This window comes from Nerophis lumbriciformis, linkage group LG25 (assembly GCF_033978685.3).
Source record: "Nerophis lumbriciformis linkage group LG25, RoL_Nlum_v2.1, whole genome shotgun sequence".
Taxonomy (NCBI): domain Eukaryota; kingdom Metazoa; phylum Chordata; class Actinopteri; order Syngnathiformes; family Syngnathidae; genus Nerophis; species Nerophis lumbriciformis.
Window position 1 is genome coordinate 12190973 of NC_084572.2, and position 24257 is coordinate 12215229.

Genomic DNA, 24257 nt, shown 5'->3' on the forward strand with positions numbered 1-24257 from the left:
GGTGTATACCCTGGACAAGTCGCCATCTTGATAATTGCTATCTGTGTGGTGACTGCGTGGGTTCCATCCGGGTACGCCAGCTTCCTCCCACCTACAAAGACATGCACCTGGGGATAGGTTGATTGGCAACACTAAATTGGCCCGTGTGTGTGAATGTGAGTGTGAATGTTGTCTGTCTATCTGCGTTGGCCCTGTGATGAGGTAGCGACTTGTCCAGGGTGTACGCCACCTTCTGTCCGAATGCAGCTGAGATAGGCTCCAGCACCCCCCGCGATGCCGAAAAGGACAAGCGGTAGAAAATGGATGGATGAATGCTACATTGTAATACAAAAACAAAATAGGACTGGACAAGAAAGTACTTTGACGTCACCTGTTGGTTTGCATGAGTAAATCTACAGACCCCCCCCCCCCCCCCAACATTTGCACTTTTTTTTTTTAGGTACCGGTATATATTTAAAAAACTATACAAATGGCCAATAGATATTTGTTTGGTAATCAGTACCTTTACCAAACACATTTCCTCAGCTTAAGAAAGATCCACTCAGAAACAACAGACTTGAGACAATAGTCATGAAAATATGTTATTAAACCAAATGAGACCAATACTGTATGTATTTATTGTACATTTCTTTAAACAATCCAATCCGGATTACAATTTATTGCGAGTACTTGTACATATACAGCAGGACATTGTTGCATATTTTGCATTAAACATACCTAGAAGCTGGGATTTTAATGGCGTGTCTAAGACAAGGGTGTCCAAAGAGTGGCTTTTTAAATTGGCCTTCCGCATATTGTACAAATAAAAGTATTTTTAGCAGTGCTTTAACGAAAAAATGATCCCATTATTCATTTATATGCAGATTAATCACGCAATAATACATGCTCTTTTACCTGAATTGTGGATGGTTACCTGAAAGGCAGAGGGTTGTTATCCAGTCAGAGATCAGGTTAATGCATAAATCAGTGTAAAGATAAGTGAGGAGACTCCCACTGTCATGCTTGTGGCACATTTTAAATCAAAATAAACATTCAGTTACCAAATTTTGAGCAAATAAATGTAGTGCATTCAAGTAAAACACTTTTTTTTTTCCAAAAGTCCTGTATGACATTCAAACAATAAAACTGCATTTGTGATCAAATATTGGGCTTTTTTTTCTCCATGTTAAATTAAATTATGCAAGTAAGAAATAACTTGTGATGAATCATGATGAATCCAAATTCAAGTGTGATTAATCTGATTTAAAAAAATAATAATTTAACAGCACAAATTTTTAGATATACCACTAACTAGCTTTGTCACCTAAAACACGAAGCTAAGATGCGGATGTTTTGTTCAGATAACTTCGCAAATATTGACCTACATCAGATTAGTTCTGGCATCGGTGGGAAAAAAGTTTGGACACCCCTGGTCTAAGACTACATGAGCATGTCGTCATGGTGACGAAAATCGAAGAGAATGTGGCCAGAAATAATAAAACATGCCTGTGCCTCCTACCTTGCTCGCATGTTCAAACAATAGTCATTCACCCATTTTGGCCGTGAAAACAATGCATCGGTCCATATTGACAAACACACACTACGTTATTTACAGTATGTACACTACAGCTAATCTTAATATCGCATCTCTTAACCATTGCAGTCACCCGGCAACCAGAAAAATTGCCTTTTATGTACCATTAAGTACATTTTATCAACAGCTTCTACTATCTTCCAGTATAAATATATTTCCTTTTTTGCAGACAAGCACATTAAAGCAAAATTCAGCATTGAAATAGAAAATTAATACATATTGCAACTTGCTTTGTCATACTGAACAGCAGTGGGTCACTTACAGATTACACTTTATGGACACAAGTGTTTTATGTGAGCTATAACAGCTTCTAATCTTCTGGAGGTCATTTCTACAAGATGTTGGAGTAAAAAAAACATAACATTTGTGAAGTCAGCATCTATGTTCAAGCTCATCCTGCGATGGCTATAAACGCATATAATTGTCCATAGAGTGTATTCTGCTTGAACACAGTTCTGGGTGGGAATAAGAGTGATCACCGTGCTTTGAGCAGAACTCTGTACATGGCGAAGCCCAGCACGGCAAACATTGTGGCACCGACGCTCGCTCTCAGCCAGAAGGTGGAGCTCTTCAGGTCTGCTTGGCCCATGTGTCTGCTGGCACCAGAGAAAAGGAAAGAGAGGCATTGATTGGCTAATGTTTGTAATTAATCTGGGACATCATGACTCCCTTCAAACAGAATGGAACAAATAGCCATCCATGAAATGTTGGGGATGGAAAGAAAAAAAAATAAGACACAGTCAGTGACAGACTGAAGACACAGCAGATGAACAAAAAATGATATCAGATGACAAACCAAAATATAATGTTAATATTAAGGAGAAAATGAAGTATATATTCAAGGAAATGTGATGTGTGACCACGACAACTCAATGCATGTAAAATACAGTCAAAGTTGAATTAAAAGTTTACAAATAAACTACCACCAAAGCTCTTTTTTGGATGAATCAACTGGCATTTGTGTGGGATGGAATGTGTTTTTTAAAAGATGTACCCTGTTATTTTGATGGGAAATCACCAAAAAAAACCTCCTACTATGAAAAAATAAGAGTTAAAACACAATATATATCCAATATGTGTAAGACACTCTGACATAGCATAGGATGAGGAAAAGGCCATACAATTGGCAGAATAAAATCATAAACATGACAATAAAGAGAACATATTTAAAATCTAAATTTAAAAAAATTATGGTAATTTTGACAAGTAAATCAAATCTAAATGTAATTAAATTTTTTACTTCAGAATACCTAACAATGATTATCTCATTGTATTTAATATTACAAATTAATTCAGATATACTGTATCTCATACTTAATTGTAAAAAATAGAACATAACAGCCGTTCATTTTTGTTTATTTTCTTTAAAAAAAACGTAATTTTTAATATCACACATTTTTACTTTTTATGCGACTTCATTCTCACCATTTCACAACTTTTTTTTTCTCAGAAACACAACTTTACCATAGTAATATTAAGAATGTATTCTTGTGATTATGACTTTATTTTGATATGTTTTATTTTCAGTGTGGCTTTAAAACTCATTTTCTACTCAAATTACAAATGTTGTGCAATTTCTATTCAACATGGAAAAATCTCATGCTCAAAAAGGTTTGATTTCTTCTGGACAGTCAATATTTTCACTGCAATGGATGGAATTTTTACCTAAAATGTTTTACCTAAAAATTCCATCCATTGTACCAAAATCCATTTTCAAGTAAAAATTTTATCCAAAATGTTCGGTACAACGGTTTAAATTTTTAGGTAAAAATTTCACTTAGACTGGGAAAAATGTAATCCATTGTACCAAAAATAATGTTTGACTAGAAGAAAAGTGAAAATAAAAGGAAAGGAAAGGAAAAATCCCATGTTGAGACGTTTTAAGTCAGGGTGTAATTAGTTGTGTTATGTACTTGTAGACTTTTATTATTGCATTTGTTTCTGTTTACTGAGTTAATATTTAAGTCTTGGTTGATGGTTTGGGTTGTGTCAAGTTTGTTTGGCGGCATGGAAGTCAAAGCAAAGAATGATATAAAGACAAGAAGATAGAAGGTTAGGAAGGACCTGCGCAGAACAACAGCATGGAGTTTAGCTCTGACCGTCTGCAGCAGCTCAGAGTTGAGGAGGTTCTGACACAAGCAGAAGGTGCACCGGTTACATGTGCACATGCAGCGCAGTCGTGCGTGGCTGAAGACAGACAGACACACACACACACACACAACACGCAAGAGGGGAAAAAGCAAGTTTAAAAGACCCTGTCACAAACGTCGAAACCTACGACCAAAAGAAGAAAATCAAAGGTAACATGATGATGTCATTGGTGGTTCACTTTAACAAAATGTAGACAAATGTGGCCTTGTACTGATATTGCTGACCTGGAGGGCCTGCAGGGTATCAAACCCAAGCCCCAGGGTGCATGAGCAAGAAAGCAGCACTTCTGCAGGGCAGTAAAGTATGCTGATGTGTGAGGTGAGTAAAAACAAAGTGACAATAAACCACAAATAAAATACCTCCTATGTTTTGGCTACTTAAAAACGTAATTAGAAGTAACAGTCCAACTTAAAGAAAAGGAGTGTTTATTTTTGGACTCATACCACCTACAGTTGTAGAGAATAATGTACTAATCAGTCCCTGCAGGAATTTGTGATGTCACCATTTTACCAAGTCACGCAAATGTAACAAATCCCAGCAAATTATGTGTGTCTTCGCAACTTTGTCCAATGCCTGCAACTTTGCCACATATTTTGGCCAATCAGTGTCATTCTCGCCAATAAAATGTGTCTCTGAGCAGCATTCAAATGCTGTCTAATCAAAACATATGTTTGTTTCTTGTGTAGACAAAGCAGGAAAAACAAAGTGTAACAATATATCAGATCGTTATTGCTCAAACGGCACAATTGTCACATAACTCAAACCTACCTCCGGTTCCTGTCCACAGCTTCTGTGTAATATACTATATAAAGGCATCTAGCAACACACTGGCGTCATTACTTTATAGTTTATATGTTAATATATATTTATTTAACATTTATTTATCCAGGGTAAGGCAATTAAGAACATATACTCCTTTGTACTGCTGACCTAGCAAAATTGGATTGAATTTAAATCAATCATTATTCATCACAGTAAATTACTTGCTAGCATAATTTAAATTAAACTTAAAAAGACCCTGAAATTTTGCCACAATTTGGAGCAATTTGTTTTTCAGTACAACCTGTCCAAACGGGGGTAGCCAGAACAGGAAGACTAATGGGTCGCAAGATCAGCGCTCTAAACACCAGTGTGAGCGGCAATGGGCACACAACGGCAGTGACTAGGATGGGGGGAAGCTGGAATCGAACCAAGAATCGTCAAGTTTAAGTTTCCGCTGAGCCAATCCGCCCAATGACAATTTTATAGTCAGAATGTCACCCAAAAACATGATTTTTTTATGTTTTACTTAAATGTATGTCATTTATTTGCTCAAAACCTGGTAAGAACTGTATCTAAAGTCCTGTCGGGGTTTGTTTTAGAGTGAAATTTACCAGTCGGAGTCTCCTCACTCAGTTTTGCACTGACTTATGCATTGACCAAATCACGGACCGCATAACAACCTGCTCCACCTTTCAGGTAACCAGCCATGGTTACGGTAAAGGAGCATGTGCACTCAAAATAAATTGCGTGAATACTCTGCAACTATACATGATTAATGCAATATTTTTTTGTGATTAATCATCATGTGAGTCAACTATTATTTTTTCATATTTTTTATTAATTTTGACAGACCAATTGTTTCTATTATTAGTTATAAATAAATGAAACAAACAATTTGACAATGACAAGTATGTGCTTTTACTGTCATCCAGTGACTAGTTTTAAGTCTGAGCGGTACGAAATGAGTAAAATAATTCTTTTTGTTGCTATCATGAGCTTTTTGAGGTGACATAGAACAATAAAAGTGATATTATGTTTTACAGATCATTTTCAATTATGCTTTCTGACCGTCCCAGAATGCGCCAGTGTGTGGGCGGGTCTTATTAACGTGGTTCCACTTAGACAGCGTGTTCTCCCTGCCATCTTTTATTCCATAGTGAATCTACTGACAGATTACGTTCGAACTATACGCTACTTTATATTAGAATTGGCAACAGTGGATGATGCATGTGCATGTACGAGCCAGTCGGCCTCACAACAAGAGGATAGCGAAAAATAAATAACTTATTGATTACAGTGAGGACTACAGAGACGGACGCAAGCAAGGCACTCTGGGTACAATTATGCCATGTAAGGATCATTTGTTGACGTTTTTCCCAACCGGTGATGTCACAAGTTGTGTAAATTCCAAACGGCTTGTTTGGCAGAAGTATAAAGGGAGGCAAGATTGTTTTATAAATACCTTCGCAATGCCTCCAAGGTGTGATTTCAAATTTTCGGGACTTATGCAGATCCCAAATACACAACAACAGGTGCCAATAGGTAAGAAAAGGTGGTTTGGCATAATAGGGCCCCTTTAAAACATTGACAACAAAGTCATTAAATCTGCTACTTTCTAAAAAAGCTGCTGCGCATTCACAAAAAAAGCCCACACAATCCTGGAGGGATTGATTATTTAGCTATTGTACTAAACACAAACTTACAGCAATCAATGTGTTAGTTAACAGACAATGACATAGACTGACACTGAAGCAGCAACGCCCACAGAAGTGAGTGCCAATACAACATGAGAAAGAAAAGCCTGGAAAAAGACAAGTCAGATGTCTGTCAAAGTGATGTAAAGGTACATTACTTCCTTCATTTCATAAATTCAGCTGCGTGTGTGACATTGTTATTGTGCTAGCATTCAAATCATGCAGGTGGTGTGTGCCTACTTACGGGTACACGGCCATGGTGGTGAGTTTGGTGTAGATGTCTTTGCTGGGTGCTGCTGCGGTGTTACAGGTGAACGACTGCGGAGGCGGCATTTTGTGCCTCCGACAGAACTCTAGAGGACTGCAGGCGTAGAACTGTTTGGTCTCGGGTAGGTCCGACTTGGCCGCTATCATCATGCACGGGATCTTGCAGTCCGTGAAGTATTGCTGCGAGAGGATAGAGTGGTTTAGGTGAGAATACATATAGGAGAGATTTCAATTTAATTCTACCTTAAAGACTTTGGCGCAGTATTCGAAGGAGTAAGGGTTGCTGACGTCATACACCAGACAGACAATGTCACAGGCCAGGTCGGCGTCAGACAGGTAGTCAAAGTCAGAGAACACTTCATGAAGCTGATTAAGGGACATAACTGATTGTTAAGACTCACAAATGTGTGAAATGATATAACAAGAAAACAGCTCTCAAATCTTTTTCAGCAACATTAAAGCAAAAAGTTGCCCATGAATCTTAAGAACGGGACACTCACTAGAAGGTATTTCTCCTGTCCGTAAACATAAGAGGTGCTGATGGCGTAATAAGATTTGTGTTCCTCTTTGATCGTTTGCTGCTGCTGGAATAACAACAATAAAAAGTACGGTAAAAAGATTATGACGACATTATCGCATTTGATGAGGCTTCTTTATGACTGTCGTTCACCATCAGGTTTCTCCCCAGGAAGGCTTGCAGGAAGCCGCTCTTTCCGCTGCCAACATCACCAAAGACGTTGCATCGGAAGACGCCGCGTTGAGTCTGCTTCTTCTGCAAGTCAATCTTCTTATCTCTGGTCACTGCGAGGGCAAACGCCACACACACGTCCCATGATTAGTTTTACACAGAACATGTGCACGGCTGCGGTCAAAGTGTAGCAGGTGTAAATTACCTGTAATAGCTGCCACTTGGGACTCTTGTTCAGCAATGATTGAATAGCCAAGATAGCCCAAATACTCCAGGCATCGCTGAACATCCAGATAAGTTGTTAAACTATGCAGATGAAAAGAAAAAAAAAATGTTTAAAATATATATTTTTTTATTCTCATGATTAAATACTACAATGTATCTATAATTATTGTTATATGAAAAAAAATACTTCAAAGTTAAATTAAAAAAACTAAACAAAAAACCACCGTATTTGTGACTCCAAATAACATAAACCAAAATTATTCAAGACACTATAAAAAAAAAACAACATTCACTTAAATAAGTCTAGTAACAAAAATTAAAGAGGCTGTTTGCTCAAAGTTGCATTTTTTAAACCACAAGACAATGCATAACAGCGACACCACCACAGGCCAGCTTATGTTAACATTAGTGGTTTAACAAAATATAAAATGTTTTTCCCAATTCATTACATAGTTACATGCTAAAAATGTGTAAATAACTCATTTTGAAATGTTTATATATCTGCGGTTTATAGCCCGGTGTGGCTAATATAACGAAAAATCTTTTTTCCTATAATATTTAGTGGGTGCGGCTGATATACTGGTGCGCTCTGTAGCCCGGAAAATACGGTGATCAATAACATTACTTTTTTTTTTTATAAACCAAATACAAAATAAATATAATTAATTTTGAATAATTAAAAGTATTACTCAGATATTTAAAATGTACAGTAAGAGAAATGTGGCCACTCACGTCCACTGTGAGAGATATCCCTGGTACGTGATCCAGCCCTGGTCATTGGTGCAGATGGTGTTGTTGACGTCAGCACCCCAGGGCATGTACGGAAAAACGTCGAACAAGTCGCTCAGCTCTTCGGGTGACAAGGCGCAGTCACGGTCCTGACATAAACAAAGGCTGGTTAACAAGTCACATGATCACACTTTCCCCTATAAGCTCAACAGCTAATTCTCCTGTCAACAGGTGAAATCAAGACTCAGCAGGGGGTCACCACCAACTTGCAGGGGGTGAGGGAGCGTTTATGGACACTAGTGCTGCACACTGAGCAGCTTTGCTGACAGGGCACAGGTTAAAGACCAGACAGCACTGGACGTGAGAGATTATACCTTGTCATGCTTATCAAAGACACCCTGGAGAAAGAGGTAGGCAGTGTGGTTGAGCTCTGTGGTGCAGTCAGGAGGAATTTTCAGCCTGGAATAAAAATTATAAAAAGAGATAGTCAAGGAGCAAAATATACGAGATGAAGACCTGGGAAATGATTTAAGAAAAAATATTAATTGTAAGGAAGACTAGCAGGGTGCTGTATATGCACAGCACATCAAGAGCAGGGATATCAAGGCCTAAAACACAACAGGATACCTAGGTACACTGAAAATGAAAAAGCAAAACGTATTTTCGTGTCTTTCTCGCCATTTCCGGGCCCTAAATGGCTGCCATAGTGTACCAACTTGTTGGATTAACTTCTAAGATTTCTTCTGTGCAGGTGAGATGCATGATTTATGATCTTCAATAAACTTCCAGGAAGCGAGAAAGCAGCAGACCACTCGATGATGTAAACATAGGGGCACACGGTAGTGATCACGCCGTCACTGTAAATAGTTTGTCTGCGTTAGCGCTTGTAATAATATCACTAATACTTTATTAATATTCAAGTCACGAAATGTAAATTAAGTATTGTTGGCGCTTTTTGAATGGTTATTTATTGGAGTTAATGGGCGAAATAGAGGACCTCTCGTTGGCTCCATTGTAGGTGGACTTTTATTTACATTTATTTAATATTTAGAATACATTAAACAAAAATCCATCCATAGTCATGTCTTTCATAATGATTGGCAACATTCCCCAAAAATGTGCAGTTGCCCTTTAAAAAATACTAATATTTTGACACAAATGCAATTTTAATGTCAGAATCTAACACACAAACATTTACACGTTTTACTTGAATGCATGTAATTTAATTGCTCAAAACTTGCAAACAGTTTTATTTAAAGTCCCGTCTCGGTTTATTTTGAAGTGGAATTTGCCACCGAACACACCAGTTGCAGTCTTTGCACTGACCTGGGGTGCATTGACCTGATCACTGACTGTAAAACAACCTACGCACCTTTCAGGTAACTACGCACGGTTATGGTAAAGGAGCATGTGCACGCAAATTAAAAATGCGAGATTAATCTGTGTTTATCAATGATTAATGCTTACATTTTTTGTGATTAATCTCATGCGTTAACTTTGGCAGCCCTACTTTAAATATATATGTTTTTCTTGATAAAATTAGACTGTTTTTTTTACTGTGAGTATTCATGGTTGCAATTATATATATAATATGTATCCTCTTATTATACACAAAATATTGTTATTTAAGGTCATCATGTATTCTGTTGTTGATAATTAATAGGAATAAGAATAAGATTACTATTATCTGAGTGATAGGGCAGGACATCATATGCTTTTACTTCTTCCTGCTCCTTTGCAGGGATACATTGTTTTTTTATTTTGTTTAAATTGTATACACAGAGCATTTTTGGTTGTTGTGTTTAAAATAAAGATTAAAAGCAGAAAAAAACTTAAATTTTCTAATGTGTATAATAATGTTACTACCTTTTTTGAGACTTTTTCTTTGAAAATACAAGTTGTTTTTTTCTTTTCTTTTTCATAAAAGTCAATGTTTCCTTAAAAAAGGGTCACTTTTTTTACTTAAAAATGCAGGACTCTTTTCTTTTGGAGTTAATTTTAGACCTTGTTTGACTTTTCTTCCTAAAACAAACCTAAACTTTTTTCATTAAAAAAAATATATGCCTTTTCTAAAAGAAAAAAAAGAAAGAAAAAACTTTAAAAAATAAATTAAAAAAATAGATTTCTTATATAAAACGTCAACTTTTCCCAAAAAGGGGTAAGTTTTTCCTTTAAAAAAATGTAGGACTTTTTTTTTTTTACTCTGGAATAATTTTTTCTTGAAAATATACAACTTTATTCTCCATGACTGTTTGTTTTTTCTCTTCCTAATAGTCCTTCACACCTCTGGGCCCAAAATGGTCACAGCAACGCAGCCCCTAATGGTCATAATGAGTGAGACATACGGAGGGAAGAGGTAATCCTGATTGAGCTCCAGGTCATCATCATATCCGAACCTCCTCAGCACCGTCCACGTGGTTTCATGGCGACCTCGCTGGATGAACAGGGTGTGAAGAAACAGGAAGCCTGGAAAAGGGAGGTCAAAGAAAAAGTATGGTTGATAATAGGATCTTAGAGGCCGGAGATTTAAAACATTGTCTTATGGGTGGCGGTGATGTCTGCCATCTTTCTGTAGATTGGACTTTTCACAGTGAGAAACTACAGTACAATGGCACAGACAGTGAAGCGCAGACCTTGACAAATGTGCATATACTCTGTGTTTGTGTGTGTGTGTGTGTGTCTATAATTCATCAACCTTTCAGAGTGAGCCCGTTCTCACATACACCATCAGTCAAATTCTTCCTCACAACATTTTTCACGTCCTCTAATGCCTGCGGCTCCAGCGGCATGTTGAAGCACGTTCTCTAGGTTGGAGCAAAAATGACGAACATGTTTATTTTCATTATTATCTTGGTGGAATGTTACTGACAAAATAAACGCATATCGCAGATTTACCTGGAAGAGGTTGAGCTCATTATCGTTGAGAATCCCGTCGTTGTCCAAATCGGACACCTTGAAGATTCGAGTCAGCGCTTTGACACAATTTGGCTTCATCTGTGGTACAAATAAAAAGACTCACGAGTGTTACTATGGCGATGGAAACAATTACAAACATCTCTACATAGAAATGAATAGCAGGAGACAAACATTACGTATCCCATCAGACATCTCTAAAGTCAGGGTTTCCCCTTAATTTATTCAATTGTGGCGCACCGCCATGGCAAAACATATGACCCCAAACATTAAAAATTAGTTAGTTTTTTTTTTTTTTACATGAAAATAAATTAAAGTAACATAATGTATTGTGGCGCCCAGAAGAAGACACACAAAGTCAGACACTCTTTTAACTTTTATTACTAATGTTATGCAAACAGTCGGCCCAATTCCAACACGTAATCCCTCCCGTGCACGGATGTCCGTCTACGTGCTTCCCCAGACACTTAACAACAATTCCTCATTCTGTGCCAACACGGTGTGGTCACAGACCATGGGAGCAATCAACATCATAACACAAGAACATACACATTAACACCGGCAGGTCGTTACAGTATGAATGAATATACATAGTTTATTATTTGCGCGCTATTGACTAGTTATGCACTGGAAATTCAGCTGCCGAACAAAGACTTGGATTAGTGAAAAAAGCACTGATGAAACCGGATGTTGTGAGCAAGACACAGGATTGTCTGGATCAGAAGCAGCATGTCTATGATGGGGACATACTTTAATATATCCGAGATAGATCACCGCAGCCACAGAAGAGTCTTTAAACACAAGTGCAGTCTACAATAACACCAAAAAATATGCTAGATTTGTTGCTGGTCGTTTTTAATAAAGATAAAGTGACTAAAAGGATGGGAGAAGTATCTCGACTCTTGAAAAATTCTCAACAAAGAATATTGCACAATAAGCAGCAACATTTGAAAAATACAGCAAAATTAAATTATGTAAGACAAATATATGGGAATACTAATTATTAACAGATTTGTTTTAAATGTGCGCATAATTGTTGACATCCCTGTTTTAACAGAAGTGTAGATAGAACCCTGTTACAACAGAAAATAACCAGCTATTAAAAGTAAATTAAAAAGTACATTATTAATAGTTTTGAGAAAGTAATACAACCGAACAGGGCGCAATACGTTACTGCACATGTCAGCAGCCAAATTTGGAGCCTTTGTAACTCGTTTTGTAAAAGTTCCACTACCATTTACAGTTGGAAAGGGATTCATATGGCCCTAATCGTCAGGGTTTACCCGACACATTAAATAAACGTGACTAATTTGGGACGTGCACTATTCACTTCAGCCACCAGATGGCAAATGCATCATAGTAAATTGTACGATGATGTCATATTGACCACGCCCCCACCGCTACAAGTATCCTGGCGATCTAGGGGAAACCCTGAAAATATCTCGATGATGGTACAATGAAGCCTATTTAGTCGATGCCTCTTGGAATGAGCGACTCACGTCAACATTAACGGGTGACAACATAAACGGTTGCACTGTTTTCATTAATTGACGCTTACGTCTTTTTTCTCGGGACAGTAGAGGGGGCTCGTGGGGTGGAGAACTGCCTTTTGGGCGTAGTAAAACAGCTCCGAGATGTTCTTCAAATTCTTTGCTGAGCACTGAAAACACAAATGTAAAAAAATTACTTATCTTCTGTACATTGAGAACAAAGGCTTTAAAGTGTGGTACACCATTTACTGCTGCGCAAAGCGTAAGCTTGTAAGAAGTAAGCCTTAAAGCCTTCAAAAGCAGGTGAAAAATACACTTGGGCTCTTACTTGACGTGTAGATGAATACAGAATGACAGTACGGTGCAAACAGCCTAATGGCCTGTGTGCGCGCGTCTGTATGTGTATGTGTGTGTCTAAGAGTGTCCATGTGCCAGGTCAGGCCAGACAGGGTATTAAAACACAGTATCCGTCTAAGCACCATGCCTGGTCTGATTATCCAGTCGGTATAAACACAGTCTGCTAGCATGAGGTCTTTGCTGCCCTCACTGCTGCTGTGAGAGTGAAAAGTGAAAGCAACTAAGAAAAAGCAGAAAAGAAAAATGCCCTCATCAGTAAAACTACTTTGTTTTTACTGATATTTCTAAGGTATTTAATACAGAACAAAAAGAATGCAGTGTTTTTGGTGTATTTTTTGTTGTCGCCAGTTGTGTTTAGCAATATGAAATTCGATATTAGCTTGTCTTGAGTGTGCCCGCAAAAAAAGTGTAAAATAATCCATGTCTAAAACCCATTTTCAATTGAAATGTAAATTTTGGGGGTCATTTTAGCCATTGTTTCCAAAACAAACTTGTCCTATTGCAGTATAGGGACCATTTGTGTGCCGACGGCACATTCTAAAAGTAAAAAACTTGAAAAAAGTGAAAAAAAACGCTGGTACTACTATTACTAACTTGCTTTATCATCTTGAATGCAAGAGCTGAGAATGTTTTCTCTAGGGGTGCATGATAATTATTGGACCGATACGAGGAAGTATCCCAACGAACCGATTGTTTGTTGTTTTTTTTTAAATTGCTCCGATAACTGATAAATAAACATTTTTAAAAAAGCTCCATGAGGCATGATTACCTGTATTGTGCTGTAGGTGGATTAGGGTGAGCCAATCAAGCGCTCCCTTTCCCCTGCTCGTGCTGTAAATGAACTGTCGTCAACTTCCTCTGAGCTAATTGTAAATAAACATGGCATTGATTGTGTGGGACGTTTTCACTGTTTTAGAGGAAGACTTTACACCAAATGTTCTAAAAACATTCCGCAAGGAGGGAAAAAACCATGGCCATTCAACACATCAAACTTTATCAGTCACTTGAAACGCCAGCATCACTACGACACTTTTTAAAGCCTAGGAAGAAGACGCATGTGCTGCTAAAGGAGCTGCTACAATGCCAGGGGCAAAGAAAAGCCGGGAGCGTGTTCCTATCGCCGTGGTGTTTGAAAAGTGCAAAACGTTTGCCAGAGTCCAGGTGTAAAGCGATCTGTGATTGCATCGTGGGAATAATGGCGCTGGACGACCAACCCATTCCCATCAGTGAAGATACTAGTTTTTGTCAGGACAAATCTCGAGGTTTTTTGTCAAATCCACCTTTTAAAATTATTTTTTACCTCCAGGTAGGCCTAGGGTGGGCCGATAACAAATTTTGCTGGATGATATATTGTCCCACAAATTATTGCCAATTAATGATATGATTGTCATCATTATTTTGTGAACAAACTAAGCACTAATGGAATCATAGTATATGATAATAATGAAAGTAACTATTTGAAAGGATATACACTTATATTTCTCATTACTGTAGAGATGTTTATTATTGTACTGTAATTGGAAGGTACCGGTATATTTATTTTAGTTATCCTAAATAAAGAAACAAAAAAATGTAACTTGAATAAATATTAACCATATTAAATTGCATTGTTTTCCTCAGTTGGAAAAACTGCCATCACGGCATTCTTGCCCGTTCGTCCGTGTTGATGAGCGCATATTGCCCATCCGGTTTGAAGCTGAAATATTGCCACAATGGGACATTTGGCTTTGTAATCATATTTTCCTCTTAATTTTTGTTACTTCGCACAACTTCTCACGAGCAAGTCGCGAGTAGGGAGGTGATGTCGGGCTTTCTGTGTGCGTAAGCTTGCGGTCGCGCTCTGTCCACCGTTACAAAGATTGTGGATGACTGAAAAGAGGGCTCACTGCACTTAGTTAATTCTAATTCTGCACTCATGTACTGAGGACAATGGACCGAGTGAGACCTCTTTCTTCCTGTTTGAAGCGAGAGACAAAGAAAACAAACACACACGGGCATAGAAATGTATCCATGCCGGCATAGTTATCGACTTCATTTTCATTTTGACTACCTCCAGGTGTGCACAAACTACAGTTAAATATAGATTAAAAAAAATAATAAGCATAAATAAGTTATCTATATTGGCTTGAAAAAAATATTGTGCATCCCTAGTTTTTCTTTAAATACATGTAACTTATCATATTTAATTTGATTGTTTCATAGCATGTTTACAAAATTAAAGATGTCAAGATGACCACTTTAAGCATCTTTGGACTTTCTACAGAGAAACAAAAATAGTTTACCTCTGCTGTCGAAGAGATTTTGTACAACAACTAACATATTTAACAACATACACAGCTGAACATCGATTTACGATGCCCTCATTGCACAAACTGTTCGATTTACGAAACACAGATCGGATAAAAAATATGCTTTGTTGTACGAACTTTGTCTTAGTGTACCAATGTTTATTCAGCCCATTGTCTGCCTGCATCACAGCCATTTTGTGTCCAGTAACACAGCGGTTGTGGGCAGGCTGATCGATCTCCGGTGCTCAATCAGTCAGCAGAGCAGTGCTGTCGTTAGTTACTGTGCTAATTTACAGGTGTTTTTTTTACCCTTTTTACAAAAAAATTTTAAGCTTTGTTAGCTCAATATGAGTCCAAAGAAAGCAATGGATGTTTGATTTTAAACATTCAGGAAGTATCCACAGTGTTGTTGACACTGCCTCCTACCCCCTATTTCTTCTGCTCGCAAAGAAGATTAACCAACAAGGTCAGGTGGAATTTATGTTTTATTACTAACCATTGTAATGACCTGGCTGTTAAAAACTGTGTGTGCACCACAGGGCTAGTGACAGTGTTGTGTGTGTGTGTCAGCTGGTCGGCTGTAATTTAGGACAATTCATCTACCGGTAGTTGTTGTTTGGCTTTGTTATTAAATAGAAAGTTAGTGCATTACCTCTTTTGTTATGTTGGTTTCATATACAATACTGTATAGCACTTTATATTGTAATCAAAGTATTGAAACTTTAACTAAAATATGAACTTTTGTCGAAGATGGAACCGTTTATTTATATTTTCATTGTTTCTAATGAAGAAGTTTGCTTCAATGTACGGTACTTACAACCGCTGTTCAAGAACCAAATAAAGTCGTAAATCGAGGTTCCAATGTAGTTGACAGACCGGCGACGCTAATTTGTGAAAAAAAAAAAGTTTGGTCATTGCGTGTGGAAAGCAGCAAAATAAAACTACAGGTCCCTTTTAGATTGGACAACCTAATATATGTTGGGGTATCCCGTACTTTTTGTAAAACGGATTTACTGGAGAATATTGTGTTTGTTCTGCTTACTTCTGACTCTCGCTACTCTTCTTACTGTAGGAACTACAACAATCAGTTCATGTTGCCTGCATACAAATCTAAGGTTAGATTATACTGTTTAAAAAAAGTTGTTCTTTATTTTTCTCAAGCTGCTGCAGTTTCTCACCTCGACGCAGGTCTCAATCTCGCTGTACTGGTTCATGATGGGCAGGATGGTCTCCATGCTGCTGTGCTCTACCAGGTCGGATTTGTTTCCCACCAGGATGAGCGGAACCCTGAACATATCACACACACTTGAAAAATGTAGTTCATACTAGGGTTGCGTGATATAGACAATATAGAATTGGCTGACCACAGAGCTTTTAATAATCTTGTCATATCGTGGTAATAATGCATGTTGATGTCACATCCTTGCTGTGTCTCGTAAATTTGACAGCGACAAGTAAACGACCGCGTCCTCACCGCAATGTAGCGTTGTCGCAAGCGGAAAACATCCCTCCATAGTGCAAAGCCGCTTCTAAGTCACTAATCCTAGCCTCCACAGTGGCAAATAAAGTATGCATCATACATGGAGGACAATAGAGAACAAGAAATAGCTATACATGCTTCACCAGTACACACCATAGGAAGCTACACTAAGCTAAATCTTGAATGCAAACGGGCGGATTGATACAAATATTGACAGTAACGATACCCAGGATAGTATCAGTGTATGATCGATACTACAGTGATTGATCGATATTGTTTGTCAGAGAATCGTTTTTTGTTGTTTTTGTTATTGTTTACAAACTCACAAAATAAGTCCCTGGGCAAAAACCAAAGGATTTAAATCAGAGCCAATAGTAGTTTTTGCTTTAATTATTTTGCTCAAAATAATGTACGTAAGCTAAGTGAATAAAGAAATACTTTTAATATTTATTATATATTGGCACACTGCCATCCTGTGTTTTTGTCTGATTATGATTGCAAGCAAAAATGTAATAATTTCAATGATGTTGAAAATTTGAAATATCAGTATCAGCTCTGACCAATACTGCCCTTGTAACTAATTGGTATTGCTTGGATTTGACGTCCGGCTCATTAAATATGCGTGGCGGTCAAGCAGCATCTGTTCTCAATAGGTAGTCGGCGCCATTTATTCCTTCAAAGAAAAATGCTCTATGATTGCGTTGTTTTCGGCTGTATGAACTGTTCAAAATGCCAAAAGGATAAAAGTTTCTTCACAGTTCCTCGAGAGGTAATCAAGAAGGGCGGAAGAGTGTAAGATTTTCTGAAAAACGACGACAAAAATGGAACACACTCTAGTACAAGGGAGCAAAGTTGAAGATTGCATGAGTTTGTTAAAGGTTTATTTGATATATTTTTAATATACTTTACTCGTTTAGTATTTGCATTGAAGTATTATCTTGATACTATTTGTATTTTAATTTTTAACAAACAGAAAACAGAAAATCAGAGTCAATGATACGTTGTCAGAAAAGGTACTTCTACATTTCCCATCTTGTTTATTTTGTACACAAATGTGTCAGGGTACGTATGATAAGACAAAAATCCAATATGGTGATAATTCAGTAATTGTTAGTTTGTTAAATGGATATGCAGTTACAGGTGTCAAGCTGTCGGGTGCTAGCCTGTTTACATAGACGCGTCCTCGCAAGAAGCAAAGTTTAATCATGAAATGCAACCTTACACGAGCAAAAACGATGCATTTTTATCCGGAGGAGTCTCGACCTAGCCACACACAAATAAGTTGTAGACCTCCATGCTTTCAAAGCTTTTATCTGTTTTGTCATGTAGAATGACGTGATGTTGGATCACAAGATAGTTTGACATCTCTGGGAAGTCTACCGACGGATAACCCTTGATATCACTTGTCAAATCTTATAAAAGTATAGGGATCTATTCCATTGCATAGTTAGATTGTTTTGGCGGTATCTGCTTTTTGTAGGACGATCTAGGCTTCTTGGGTACTCAGCACAACAGCAACCTTGGCTGGGTTGACCACCACTGTTTTTCACTTCCGGGAAGGGGTTGTGACGTAACGAATACAAGCAGTTTGATCTATACCCAAATTTGTAGTATCTATCAAAACTAATGTAAAGTATTTTAACAACTGGGGAATAAGCACTTATTACATTTTAACACAGGGGTGTCAAACTCATTTTAGCTCAGGGGCCGCATGGAGGAAAATCTGATGCGGCCCAATAACATAACTTAAAAATACAACTATGACAAATTTAGATTGTTTTCTTTGTTTTACTTTGGCCCAAAATAGAACAAGCACATTCTGAAAATGTACATATCACAAATAATCCTCTTGACAAAAAACTTCAAGTTAGTTGAAAAATCTGAGGAAAAATTGGTGCAGTTTCAAAAACACCATGAAGAACACAATGAACTTAGACTTAATCTTAGTGTTTCTACAAAACCATTCAACTCTAAGTCACAGCCCATCTCGGATTGAACAAAAAACTCTTCTATGCATCAACTACCTCATTTGTCATTTCCACATATTAGTTATGTGCTAACTCAACAAACCACACAAACTGAGGTAGAAACTATTCAAGAGGGTTGAGTTACTCCCTGCCTCCAAGGCATCACTGTGTATTGATAGAAAAGTAAAAGTTGCGCAATGTGTGAACAACTTTAACAAACCAAAAATAAAAACTTAAAAGACTGACAGTATTGCAGTAAATCACACACTATTCACTTTATTTAAATTTACACAGAAAACAATCATTTTCACAGAACTATATCAATGTGCAGCATCTCATGTGGCATTTTAAGTGGGATTACCAATTGTTTATTTTACTCCTGTTTGTTTTACGTTGAGTTGAGGGGGAGGAGTTGCAGCTCCGCTTTACCGTGTACTTCTTGCTTGGTATACTTGCTCACCCCGGTATAAACTATTTGCTTGCCTAACATAATTGCTATTGCGACATCCAGTGGACACATATAGAACAGCAGTTTCTTTAATTTAAAAATGCAGCTCAATTTTACACTGAGCAAACTTCATCTCGCGGGCCAGATTGAACGGGCCGCATGTTTGACATCCCTGTTTTAACAGAAGTGTAGATAGAACCATGTTACAACGGAAAATAACCAGCTATTAGAAGTAAATTAAAAAGAAGATTATTAATAGTTTTGAGAAAGTAATACAACTGAAAAGGGCGCAATATGTTACTGCACATGTCAGCAGCCAAATTCGGAGCCTTTGAACCCTGTTTTGAAATGGTTCCACTACCATTTACATTTGGAAAGGGATTCATATGGCCCCAATCATCGGGGTTTACCTGACCCATTAAATAAACGTGACGAATTTGGGACGTGCACTATTCACTTCAGCCACCAAATGGCAGTAGAGTGTTGAATATCTTAAAATGTGTTTTGTGTTCAACTTTGACCACAGCGTCAATTGTTATGTAGAGTGGCACTTTCCGTCATTTTCAGCAGACTGCATTGCAAAACAATTAACCCCCCCACCTTCCTCTCAAGCGAGATCAACCTAGGAATGGGGCCATATGAATCCCTTCCCTACTGTACATACCAAATAATATATTGTGATATATATCATGATGTATAATCTTATGACAGGAGGCTGCAATTATTTGTAATATATATTGCCATATAGATTTTAGGCCATATTGCCCCTGCCTAATTGGCACAAATAGTATAATGGTTGCTCAAGCACACTTAACTAAAGTGGCTAGTGCGAGTAGTATTCTGATCCATATTCAAACAATGCATATGTTCCCGCACACAGCACCAATAGATTTGTACAGTGAGTGTACATTAGTTTGTAATGGGCTTAAAAATTAATGTTGAATCTAAAAATGTAAAATACACACCTGCTATCCTTGTCGGTGTTGTCAGTAATGAGGGGAATCCAGTAGCTGGTCACCTGTTGACATCAAATAATGTCAGGTTGACTGTTAATAAACTATTAATATCAATATAAGGCACAGCAGTCACCTTCTCAATGGATGTCTTGTTGTTTACGGCATACACGATGCAGATGACATTTGCCTGTGGAAGGACACCGACGGTCATCAGGTGTCTTCTACTGATCTCACTTACCACCTTACTCCACATCTGGGACAAAACCACAACTGACCTTGGAGATCTCCTGAAGCAACTGCTCGTCCGTCTGTTCCGCTTCTGCGCAAGGACGATAAACGCACCACAGTAGAGCTAAGACTCACGTCCACAAAAAGCATTATCATTTGAATTGACCTGAATAGTCCACAATGTGTGTGGGGACTCTCTCTGGAGTGACGTCTGCAGGTATGGTGATCTCCTCAGCTCGGTAAGGAACCTGAGAGAGGACATTAACGCCTGTTTCAAGGATGCTGATCTTCATTGATGCTATTTACAATAATAATAATAATATCTATCCTTACCACAGTTGGGAACTCCTCGCTGACCAGAGACATGATGAGAGATGTCTTTCCCACCTTGGCTATGAACCCAGACGAGAAGAAGGAAGATTAACGCAAATCATTTTGTTTTTATGGATGAAAACCTAAAAGTCCTAAAATGTAAAGAAACATTAACAGTGCTTGGAAATTCTGGCAAGTATTTTTACTGGCAGTATTCATTCATTTATTAACGGTGTTACAAAAAAGATCAGTTAGAATACATAATGTTGGGTATAGAGAACATACAAACCCTATATTCATTGAATCAAAAATACTGAAATTCCACGACATAGTGAATTTGCAAACAGCTAAAATTATACACAAAGCAAACTATAATCTGCTACCCGAGAATATACAACAATTATTCTCAACAAAAGAGGAGAAATATAATCTTAGAGAAAAATGTAATTTAATACATTTGTACGCACGCACAACACTTAAGACCTTCAGTATATTTAAGTATGTGGAATTAAATTATGGAACAATGTACTAATATGATCCACTTCAAGAAACTCTTCAAACTTAAAGTGTTTACAAAGTACAAAGTAGAAGAACCATGATAAACATTCTGAATTTATTTCATCCATCCATTCATTTTTAAGATAATCTTACTCATCTCACCATATGAAATATAAGTTACTTCACCAATTATTTATTTATTTTTATTCAGGCTTCGTACACCTTTTCCAGGGCCAAATTCAAGCACATTTTAAGGACTTTCAAGATACATTTTCCAATTTTTCCAGTACCCTTCAAAAGGCAAAAACCAGTGTGAATCAATCCATAGCCTTGTTGTTTGAGGTCACCAAATGCTGTCTGTATGAAAAATACGGAAAATCTGCTAAAACCTAAGCCTAACATTGAACCAGCGGTTATTAATTGAATGGGGCATAGAAAACTATTTAATGTCATTGGTGTTTTCAAACATTGTTTACTTGTTTGTTTGTATCATCATCATCATCATTCATGTATACATCATTCCTTACAAGAAATAACATTAAGTATTATTGTTTACTTGTTTGTTTGTATCATAATTCAGTGGTTCTCAAATGGGGGTATGTGTACCCCTGGGGGTACTTGAAGGTATGCTAAGGGGTACATGAGATTTTTTTTAAATGTCTGTCAAAAAGAACTGTGAAAAGAAATGCAACAATGCAACATTCAGTGTTGACAGCTAGATTTTTTGTGGACATGTTTCATAAATATTGATGTTAAAGATTTCTTTTTTTGTGAAGAAATGTTTAGAATTAAGTTCATGAATCCAGATGGATCTCTATTACAATCCCCAAAAAGGGCACTTTAAGTTGATGATTACTTCTATGTGTACAAATCTTTATTTATAATTGAATCACTGGTTTATTTTTCAACAAGTTTTTAGTTATTTTTATATCTTTTTTTCCATATAGTTCAAGAAAGACCACAACAAATGAGCAATATTTTGCACTGTTATACAATTTAATAAATCAGAAACTGATGACATAGTGCTGTATTTTACTTCTTTATCTCTTTTTTTCAACCAAAAATGCTTTGCTCTGATTAGGGGGTACTTGAATAAAAAAAATGTTCACAGGGGGTACATCACTGAAAAAAGGTTGAGAACCACTGTCATAATTCATGCATACATCATGTTCATTAAATCGACAACCTCCCGACATGATGGACCGATGCACCACTGTCCTCTTGAGGCGACACAGAGCCGTATACACGGCTCTGGCATGACAACAACCTAATGTAAGGGCTCGTGCAAAGCAAACAGATCAAGCATGGAGCTTTCATTTTTGAGGAAACTTATTTTATTTTTTTCGATTTTATAATTAGACTATTGAGTCAGATTGCCGAGAAATATGATGAATATTTCCAAGCACTTCACCCAAAATTCAAGTATTTTTCAAACTTTGAAAACACAACATTAAAATCCAAGCATTTTCAAGGTTTTTAAGCACCCGCACGAACCCTGTTTATTGTTATTACTTATGTAGTATATTGTGAATAAATTGAGAACAGGAAGTTTTAGCAACTGCTATGTAAAGGAAAAGGGGTAGGATTAAATAAACTCTGCTTCTTCCTACTCCTTTTCGAACATGATGAATAGAGAAACTGCAAATTGTGATGCATCATGTTGTATGCATGCATGCATGTTCCAAATAAACTCAAACTCAAGTATTTAGTCTATAAATGCAGTAAGGAATATAATAAAGTATCACATTCCGATTTTTTAACATGACATTGTTATCATGCCCTAAATCTTCTAAATGAGGAATTTACTATATTCCACAACCAAGTAACAATCTGGATTATGTCCATGATCTTGTAATGGATGTCATCCAGTGTATAACTGTCATAGCAATGCAGATAAGACAACAGTTGACGCAAAATGAATGAAAAAGGTGCACTCACGCTCCCCAACAAGTAAGATCCTCACGTCCTTGCGCATCGTCGCTGGAGTGTGGACACATGTATGCTCCTAAGTGCTCATGTGTGCTCCTAAGTGCTCATGTGTGCTCCTAAGTGCTCTTATGGTGCAAACACACACAGTTGGCTCTAGTCTACCCGGCCTGGCTAGCTCACTAGCTAGGTAGCTAGGTAGCTATCTGCTACGTGCTATGTCCGCAGCGTCGACACACAACAGCTGGTAAACATTAGTAAACAAAATAATATATAGAAAGTAAACTCCAAGCTTCGTGTTTCACCTGACGGTGAGACACAAGGTGACGTAGAAGTTTGTGAGAGTGAGTGTGCTCGCCTTGCTAATCTGCTCTGACAGCCTCAGAAGGCGTTACCGCGGCTTTTTGACCACGCCCCTCCAGAAATCAGCTGAGCTGTCAAAGATCGTGAATTTCTGACAGACGAGCAAATCTTCGCTGTATCGTTTGTGTTGTTGAGAAGCCGCATCCTTGAGGAACATTTTGAAATGTAGTAACAAAATACAAGTTGATCGAGTTTATTAAGTCAAATGTATAGATGTATCGAAGCCCATTTCTGTCACTGAAAAAAATATAGCCCCAAGTTAAGTCATAATTATGAGATAAAAAGTCATGATTATAAGAGAGAACATCATGATTAATAAATAAAAAGACAAAATTGTGTGATAATAAGTCTTAATTATGACACCAGGTCATAATGATGAGATCAAAAAATAAATAAAAATTAGGAGATAAAGTCAAAATTTTGAGGTTTCAAAAAAAATAAATCGAAATTATGAGATGCAAAAATTGAGATTATGAGATAAAATCAAAATTATGAAATAAAAATTGGAAATTATGAGATAGACAATTTTAATCATGAAATAAAGTCATAATTATGAGATAAAAAGTCCAAATTATTCGATTAAGAAAAATCAATATTATGAGATAAAATCAAAATTATGAAATCGAAATTTGAATTTATGAGATAGAAAATGTAAATCATTAAATAAAGTCATAATTATGAGATAAAAAGTCGACTTGATAAGAACGTCAAAATTATAAGATAAAAAGTCACGATTATAAGATAGAACATCATGATTAATAAATACAAAGTCAAAATGGTGTGATAAGATGTCTTAATTATGAGACCAGGTCATAATTATTGGATTAAAAAAATAAAAATCAGAAGATAAAGTCTTAATTTTGAGGTTTCAAAAATTCCAAATTATGAGATAAAAAAATCCAGATTATGAGATCAAATCTAAATTATGTAATCGAAATTTGA

The 24257-nt window shown here is 37.0% G+C and overlaps 1 protein-coding gene across 6 annotated transcripts; it reads right to left on the bottom strand.

The window, feature by feature from the left end:
- Nucleotides 1-565: 565 nt before the first annotated feature.
- rhot1b (ras homolog family member T1) lies at nt 566-23370 on the bottom strand. Of its 6 annotated transcripts, none has more exons than XM_061983732.1 (20): nt 22965-23370; nt 20550-20608; nt 20383-20464; nt 20264-20307; nt 20122-20175; nt 19998-20050; nt 16316-16424; nt 12561-12662; nt 10985-11083; nt 10785-10893; nt 10435-10555; nt 8464-8548; nt 8093-8238; nt 7341-7441; nt 7118-7248; nt 6948-7028; nt 6691-6813; nt 6425-6627; nt 3638-3760; nt 566-2169 (listed from the first exon to the last, which is right to left on the bottom strand). In XM_061983732.1, the coding sequence occupies exons 1-20, from the start codon at nt 22999-23001 to the stop codon at nt 2049-2051; spliced, it is 1983 nt and encodes a 660-aa protein (XP_061839716.1). In that variant the 5' UTR covers nt 23002-23370; the 3' UTR covers nt 566-2048. The 6 variants fall into 6 exon arrangements, with proteins under 6 accessions (XP_061839716.1, XP_061839715.1, XP_061839714.1 ...); XM_061983731.1 differs by having other exon boundaries at nt 568-2166; nt 6948-7031; nt 22965-23369; XM_061983730.1 differs by having other exon boundaries at nt 568-2169; nt 6948-7031; nt 22965-23369.
- Between the last annotated feature and the right edge of the window lie 887 nt (nt 23371-24257).